The sequence below is a fragment of the Mesoplodon bidens genome, assembly GCF_964165515.1.
Source record: "Mesoplodon bidens genome assembly, chromosome: 11".
Lineage (NCBI taxonomy): Eukaryota > Metazoa > Chordata > Mammalia > Artiodactyla > Ziphiidae > Mesoplodon > Mesoplodon bidens.
Window position 1 is genome coordinate 56,396,219 of NC_138167.1, and position 9,326 is coordinate 56,405,544.

General features: G+C 34.8%; 1 protein-coding gene across 1 annotated transcript in view; it reads right to left on the minus strand.

The window, feature by feature from the left end:
• The window catches only part of REDIC1 (regulator of DNA class I crossover intermediates 1), a gene marked incomplete at its 3' end in the record, with an annotated part of 58,320 nt that extends 57,087 nt beyond the window's left edge, over nt 1–1,233 (minus strand). Inside the window, 1 exon segment of the mRNA XM_081248142.1 lies at nt 1,113–1,233. Coding sequence (XP_081104268.1) covers nt 1,113–1,218 — 106 coding nt within the window. The 5' untranslated portion in view covers nt 1,219–1,233.
• Between the last annotated feature and the right edge of the window lie 8,093 nt (nt 1,234–9,326).

A 9,326-nucleotide genomic window follows, 5' to 3' on the forward strand; every position in this document is an offset into this window, starting at 1 on the left:
TAACAAGTGTTGACAAGAATGTGGAGAAAAGGGAACCCTTGTGCACTGTAGAATCTTAAAAAAAAAAATGTAGAATCACTTACATGTAGAATCTTTAAAAAAAAATGTCAAACTCATAGAAACACAGAGTAGAAAAGTGGTTTCCAGGGGCTGGGGACTGGAGAGTAGGGGAAATAGGGAGAGGCTGGTGAAAGGGCACAAACTTTGAGCTGTATGATGATTAAGGTCTGAAGATCTAGTGTAAAATGTGGTGACTATAGTTGATAACACTGTATTATATAAGTGAAGAAAATAAAAGGTAAATTCAACAAACAGATTTACAACAAAAGCTTTTATTCCCAAAGTCCATGAATAATGTATTTACTTTTACTACAGTAAAAGTTTTTTACTTGTGTAAACTGCCATCTGTGGAGGGAGAAACAAAAATGGCAGAGAAAGGAAAAGAGGGGATACTAAGAACAGTATGATCAATTTCTATCCATCATTTATGAACTCTCTTACTTCTTTAAGCTCTCATTTTAGCATTTATTTTAAAAATTAAATATCAGACACAAGTTCCCTTCAGAGAGAAAAAACATAATCTGATTAAACTTTTTATTTACTTAAAGAATCAAAGTGCATGCAAAAAGGAATTTTATTTTGAAGTATTAGACTACCATAGTTAATACCCCAGGAATGCCTACGAAATTATTCAGATTGCGAGATAGGAAACTGATCATTGAGACAAAAATCCTTTCAGCTCTTCCTTTCAAACAAATTCTCTAAATAGTATAAGATAGTAAATACATTTATTTCCTTCTCTTTAGCTAAACTTTGATAACTATCTGCTTAGACAGAATAATGTAATAACTGAAACAGCTGCACTGTAATAAGTCTAGCCATACCTTAAAAAATAAATTTTATATAACACTTAACCTAAAAATAAAAGTAAATGGATTAAACAACAACAGATTTTAAGCAAAAATTAACAAATCTTGTTTAACCAGGCAACCAAGTTTTAAAATTAGTTTACTTTCCACATCCTTTGAGTTCTAAAATTATACTTATTAGAGAACTAAATCTTATAATCACATCAGAATCAAAACAAAATGGTATTAGAAAAACTTACTTACCAGGTGTTTTCTTCTGGCAAGATATCTGATTTACCATATACAGATTAAGGAGGTCTAAACTGACAGTAGAATTTTTGACAGGGGATGAAACTCCCAGTAATTCCATTTTTGATTTTAACCTTTTCTTTTCAAAATATTCCTAAAGTAATTATAAAAAGTTATTGCAGCAACTATATGGTTTCAGGCAGAATCATAAATAATAAAAAGCAATAATACAATCAAGTAATTGACTTGATTTTTTTCTTTTTTTTTTTTTGCAGTACGCGGGCCTCTCTCTGTTGTGGCCTCTCCCGTTGCGGAGCACAGGCTCTGGACGCGCAGGCTCAGCGGCCATGGCCCACGGGCCCAGCCGCTCTGTGGCATGTGGGATCTTCCCGGACCGGGGCACGAACCTGTGTCCCCCACATCGGCAGGCGGACTCTCAACCACTGCGCCACCAGGGAAGCCCTTGACTTGATATTTTTATATTCTTGTGACACACACTTTATATGTTTACAAATTAAAATCAATCATGATAACTTGCAGTTTGCCTAAAGAGTCTAAATTTCACAGCCTCTTATAATCTTTCTTTTGTTAAATGTAATACTTTTAAAACAGAACTTTATAAAGCCATTCACAGGTATCAAAATTATCTGAATGTAGAAAGCTTTTAAAAATCTGATAAAACAAATCTGACAGGCTACAAATTTGTTTTTCTACAAAGTGTGCTATTCTATAGATATAAATATCCTTAAAGATATTCTCAGCTGGGTGCCATTAAAAGTCAGCTGAGATGAGAAGGGGGGGGAAGCAGCTATGTGAGAAATAATCTGCAACCAAAGCCAATTTAATTCCCTTTGTTATACCTCCATGACTATAATTTTTTTTAAACCAGACTTGTACATAATTATCTTTTATCATCCAGCATTTATCCTCTTCTTGGTTGTCTGAACTTAATTATTCTTCCTTATCTTCATTCCTTTCTTTCAGATTATATCCTTAATTTACCAAGTTCAAAGGGATTTATTTGTTTAAAACTTATTTATTGAGCAACTACTATGTATTAACACTATAACAAATTGTGAAAACATCTTCTCTTCCATTAATAATTCATAATACACTGCCATAAACATGATTATGTGAGATATCAAAAATGAGGAAGGTCCAAGATGGCAAAAAAACTAAAGAGGAAGTATCGCTTTTCCAAGAAATTAAAGCTCTTTCACATTAACCTTTCAGAATATCATTAATTATAATAGACTTTCATACTGTAGACTTAGACTTAAGATTGTAAAAAACTTGTAAGAATTGTAAGAAACTTACCAGTTGTCAAGCAACAAAGTAAATGTCATGTTGTTATGCAAAATTAACCGTAGATAAACATATCTGTTTATAATTTGTTTCAGTGATTTGCAATCCCAAATTGGACTTAAATGTCTTAGAAAAGATCACACTATGGTTCAGCGATGAAATGACAGTACCTTTAGGATGTAAATATTTTTTCCCTTGAAAAAACTGACTATGGATCTTACAATTAATGATATCTTAAAATTAAGATGTTATTTCTTAAGGCAGTATACTTTGTGATGAATAAGACTATGGTGAGAGAGACAGTGACACAAATAATTACAACACAATGTAATAGGAGATGTTATAGGATCTACCCCAAAAGGGTAGTCAACCTGTGGGTAGGTGGTGGGAGGTCAGGCAGAGGAGGAGAGGGAAGGTTTCTTATGAAATTATTTCTAAGGTAGATGGATGAGTCAAGAGTAAGCCAGAGGATAGAAATATAAGGTTCTAGGAATAAGGAAGAACAGTACAACAACTATCTACAAAGCAAGTAAGTCTTTATTTCAGGGGACACGGTGCTGAAGAGAATGGATCCTCATACTCTAGATATCATGATAGCCTCTAATCTTTGTGTTCCCAGAAAGAACAAAGGCATGTGACTAACTGATTTACCTGACAAGGTTAGGCTCAATTTTTCTATCAAGTTTCATTTGGTAGAGCCAAATAGAAAATTATTAGAAGATAATTAGAAAACTTCAGGAAATAATCAATTTTTAACTTGATAATAGCCATTTAAAAGAAGCAGCTAGAGAGACAGGAATAGAATCTGGAGAATGTGTTAAAGAAAGCAATGTAAGAGCTTGTTTCAAGATAAAGGGAGTGTGCAGTTCTCCAAATGGAGACTGTCCACTTTATGAAGTGTTGAATGGTTTGTTTATATCTCACACACCTACAAAAAGAAAAGATGGAGGTAATGGTAAACTGCAGGAGATAATGACATATTAAAGTAAGTTGGACTGAAAAATATCCTTTGAATTGAACAACATGAAGTTCAATTTCAGCATTAGCAAGAGCTGTATAGTGGAGTGTTCTGAGAAGCGAACGGGAGGTAAGTGGGAAGGGGCATAGCAGAAAAGGGAAAGGATCCAGAGAGAGCTTTTACTTGTTTCAACAGGAGAGAACTGAGTATGTATGATATTGATGCAAAACCTCCAGTTGACCCAGAATGGTTGAAGATACAAGAAAGGGGTGAAGTAACTGATGCAGTGAGGTCCCTGAGAAAGCAGAAGTAAATGGAATCCAGATCACAGATAGAGAGACCTTGACAAAAGGAAACTACTTCCTTAGTTACAGGAAGGAAAGAGAAGATGGGTGAAGATATAAGATGGTTTATAGAACTGGTGATAGAAATTTCAGATAATTCTCATCTGATAGCTTCTATCTCCTTTGAAATATGAGACACGGTCATCTAATGAGTATGAAGTGATAAAGAACAGGGTTGGGGAAGAGAGGCTTGAGGAGACAAAGGAAGGTATGACATTTTCAAAGAATAAGAAAGTGACATGACTAGAGATCAATACTTTGGGAAAGGGCCATGAGTCTTTTTCTTTCTTATAAATATTCAAAAGAATGATCCAAATAGAGTTAGATTATTTTTTGAAAAATAGTCTGGGGACAGATTACATTCATAGATTATTTAGTTATTGAGTGCCTATGTTACACACAATTCTAGGCACAGGAGATACAGAATGAATAAAAGTGATAAGATCCTTTTTTTATGAATATATGTTAACAGGGGGTGGGGGAAGAGAACAGAATCAACAAATTTATAAGAAAATACCAGACTTTGAAAAGAGTGATGAATAAGAGAGTACTGAAGAGAGAGTAACTGGAGGGTGGGGAGCTATTTAGATATAGTGATCAGAGAAAGCCAGTCTAAGAGATACTTCAGCTGAGACCCAAGATTGATAAGCCAGACATAAAACTATCTCAAGGGAGAATATTCCAGAGAAAGGGAAGAAGAGTGGCAGAAGGAGGCTCAGTGTGGTTGAAATACAATGAACAATAGGGCGAGTAGTAAAAAATAAGGTCAGAGAAGCAGGCAGCATGCAGAACCTTCAGGTCCTCTTAGATATGTTTAAATCAGATTTATTCTAAAAGCAATGAAAAGTAATTGAGGCTTTTAAGCAGGGAAATGATAAATTCTGGCTTGTGTTTAAAAAACATACTAACTGCTGTGTGAAGAATAGAATACAAAAGAGTAAAAGAAAAAGCAAAAAAAAATTTTTGATAAATTCAATGACATTAAAAGTAAGAACTTTCCTTCAAAGATATCATTAAGAAAGTAAAAATAAAAGCTATGGAGTACACATATAACTGACAAAGAATTCCTAAATGTATAAAGACATAGTAAGAAAAAGACAAAGAACCCAAGGAAAAAAATTTTTAAATACTTGGAAAAGCACCTCATTAAACAGAAAACCTGGAGACACAAGAGGGAAGAGACATGGGGATATATGTATATGTATAGCTGATTCACTTTGTTATAAAACAGAAACTAATACACCATTGTAAAGCAATTATACTCCAATAAAGATGTTAAAAAAAAAACCCAAAACAGAAAACCTGAATGAAAAGATAGCCAGCTTCATTAGTAATCAAGAAAATACAAGTTAAACTTACAATAAGGTATCATTTCACTGAGTTAACAAATATCCTGCTTACATCATAATCACTCCCTTGCTTTTCTTTAAATTTTACTACCTTTGAACATATTTTTACTGTTTTGGAACTTTTTGTAAATGGAATCTCACTGCTGGTATTCTTCTGTGAGTTGCTTCCCTTGCTCAATGTTCTGTTTCTGAGATTCATCTACATTAGTTACATTCAGATGATACATTTCATGGCTATACCATTACTTGGGTAGGCCACAATTTGCTTAACCATTCTACTGATCCTGAAGGTTTGGGCGCTCCCTTTTCTCTCCCCTGTACCCTGTCCTTCTTCTTCCTCTCTTTCTCCTTCTCTCTTTCTTTTTTTTTTTTTGTTTGCTACTTAACAACAACAATTCAAACAAGCATGTACATAAAGTGCACTTGTGGAAGTTTCTCTGGGATATATACTGCTCAGTTGCAAGGCATATACATGCTCAACTTTACTATGTAATACAATCAGTGTAATAATTTTAAAAAAACACTAAGAAATGTAGGAAATAGGTTATAAGGTCATTATAGTTCTCTGGGCAATAAATGATAATGATGTGGATCAAGGGGCTAACAGTACAGTTAGTGAGAAGTGATCAGACTTGGGATATATTGGAACTAGATGACAACAAGAATCAACATGATCCTTAACTCTCTGCCTGAGCAAAATGGGTAGCTAATTAAGCTATCTACAAGAAGGAAGAAGACTAAAGAAAGATGGTCTTCCAGTTTCACTCAGGTGAATTTATCAACCTTGGAAAACTGTTCCAAAAGATTACTGTTCTCATAAGGCTATGAGACACAATAAAAATATTTTTTCTTTACCTTTTGCTTTCTCCTTTCCTGCTTGATCAGAACTCTGGTCCTGAAAAGGGAAGCATGATAAAACATATAATGATTAAAGAAATAGTCTCGAAAACAATTGCCATTTTAGCTGAATTGAAGACTTGGAATTAAAATCTAAAAGTTTAGTGACAACTGTGAAAATGTTCTTAAATTATTTGTAAAGTATATATACTGCTTCACAAAATTTTCCCAGATAGAAAATCCAAGAACTAATAAAAAAGGCTCTAGACCTATGATGAATAATTAAGCATAAAATAAACCTGTTATAAAAAAACAAGATAAGTAGAGAAATAAATGCACTGGAAAGAATGTATCATTGAAACATTCTCATCTGATAGCAATATTCTTGGTCAACACTGCTATTTTCTTCACCTTGTATTTCAATATTCTACTGAAATCAACATGGAATAGAGAGAAGATCAAAATCTATATAGGATCTAAGGAAATGTTAAGTTTATTATTAGAGCAACTTCAGTTACATTAATATATCAGCTATGTGTACCTGAAACCTCACAACTTCTTTATTTTATTTATTTATTTATTATTATTATTATTTTTTTGATGGTACGCGGGCCTCTCACTGCTGTGGCCTCTCCCGTTGTGGAACACAGGCTCCAGATGCGCAGGCTCAGTGGCCATGGCTCACGGGCCCAGCTGCTCCGTGGCACGTGGGATCTTCCCAGACCGGGGCACGAACCCATGTCCCCTGCATCGGCAGGTGGACTCTCAACCACTGCGCCACCAGGGAAGCCCATAACTTCTTTAAAAAACAGCTATTCATTATGGATGTGCTTCAAACCACATAATCTTTGTGCCAAAACTGCACTGAATCCCAATGGTAATGCAGTATTTAACAGTTATAAAATATTTGCTCTATTAATAATAGCAGAACACTATAAAACATTGATAATATAGTCAGATCTACACAATATATCTTTTGGATATACATGAAAGTATGCTCTCAAATTCAAGATTTGTGCAAGAATTATAAGTAAAATAACAAAATGTATTTTAGCTATATGAAATTATGTAATAATAACATGAAAATAAAATTGCTAATAATGAGTACCATAAATCTTGTACCATTCTAGATACTCCAGAATCTTTACATGTATAAACTCATTTAATCTTCATAGCAACTCTGTAAGGTAAGTTCTATTTTTATCCCCATTTTACTGATGAAGAAATAAGACACAGAGAAGTTAAGTAATTTGCCCAAGGTCATACTGCTAATAAGTGGTAGAACCAGGATTCAAAGCCAAGAAATCTAGCTTTAAAATTTTTAACCAGTGCCTTTTACTGCCTGCCAAGCATGCCAACTGTGAATATACAAAGCTGTTCATTTTTCCAAATGATTTTCATAAACTACATGAATGACAGTTACTGAATATCCCCAGACTCTGCCACTTTATTTTTTTTAATAAATTTATTTATTTTTGGCTGTGTTGGGTCTTCATTGCTGTGCACAGGCTTTTCTCTATTTGCAGTGAGCGGGGGCTACTCTGCGTTGTGGTGTGCAGGCTTCTCATTGCGGTGGCTTTCCTTGCTGCAGAGCATGGGCTCTAGGGCGGGTGGGCTTCAGTAGTTGTGGCACATGGGCTCAGTAGTTGTTGCTCATGGCTCTAGAGTGCAAGCTCAGTAGTTGTGGTGTATGGGCTTAGTTGCTCTGTTGCATGTGGGATCTTCCTGCACCAGGATCATACCTGTGTCCCCTGCATTGGCAGGTGGATTCTTAACCACTGCACCACCAGGGAAGTCCTCTGCCGCTTACTGAACTTGTTCTTTAATATATTTCCCAATAGTGTGTCTTAAATTGACCATTTTGAGGTCACTGAACAATAAATCCAATCTATTCTGCTCCATGCAGCATAAGTGCACTGTTGGCATTCAAACTTTAGAAAAGGAAAAGGAAACAAATTACACTTCATTAACTCATTAAATGCTAAGGCTAGAGAGGACCTTTGGGATTAGTTTATTCTCCACCATTTCAAAACTTAAAAAACTTTGGCACAGAGAGAAAAGTGACTTTTCAAAGTCAGAAATGTAAGAAGTATGATAGAGTCTGCAATAACACTAAACAATCCAGATTATAAAGAGAAAAAAGAAATATCAATTGTATAAGCAGTTCCCACATTATAAAGATCAATAGAATTAGAGATAAGTCAAAGTCTAAATACAGTCTTAATATATGCATAAACCAACTGAATTTATTCCAGGCTGATTTTCCATTATCCAGGACATTATCTTATGACTTTCACCAAATTCTATGTACTACATGAACCCTGTTCCTATTTGCCTAAGAAAAAATTAATTAGGAATTCAAGACCAATTGCTAGATCAGCTTACTAATCACTAAACGACAGTGAAAGTAAAAAAGGATCCTTATGTATAAGTCAAAGGTAATTTCTTAAACAGAACTTTTTAGACTATTATTAAGGTACCCAATGCTAGTAAACAGTAAGTACTCTATGTCTAAATGTTTTACTGGATATAGTCACTTTCAATTACCTATATTAAAGAAGAATATTGCATCAGTTAGGATTCTTAGTTAAAAGAAATGAAAGCATCTTTGGTTAATTTAAACAGAAAATAAATTAAAAGGAAATTGGATAAAACTACAATGAGATATTATCTCACACCGGTCAGAATGGCCATCATCAAAAAATCTACAAACAATAAATGCTGGAGAGGGTGTGGAGAAAAGGGAACCCTGTTGCACTCTTGGTGGGAATGTAAATTGATACAGCCACTATGGAGTACAGTATGAAGGTTCCTTAAAAAACTAAAAATAGAACTACCATACAACCCAGCAATCCTGCTACTGGGCATATACCCTGAGAAAACAATTATTCAAAAAGAGTCATATACCACAATGTTCATTGCAGCTCTATTTACAATAACCAGGACAGGGAAGCAACCTAAGTGTCCATCAACAGATGAATGGAAAAAGAAGATGTGGCACATATATACAATGGAATATTACTCAGCCATAAAAAGAAACGAAACTGAGTTATTTGTAGTGAGGTGGATAGACCTAGAAACTGTCATACATAGTGAAGTAAGTCAGAAAGAGAAAAACAAATACCTTATGCTAACACTATATATGGAATCTAAAAAAAAAAAAAAAAAAAGGTCATGAAGAACCTAGGGGTAAGATGGGAATAAAGATGCAGACCTACTAGAGAATGGACTTGAGGACACGGGGAGGGGAAAGGGTAAGCTGGGACAAAGTGAGAGAGTGGCATGGACATATATACACTACCAAATGTAAAATAGCTAGCTAGTGGGAAGCAGCCGCATAGCACAGAGAGATCAGCTCGGTGCTTTGTGACCACCTAGAGGGGTGGGATAGGGAGGGTGGGAGGGAGGGAGACACCAAAGGGAAGAGATATGGAGA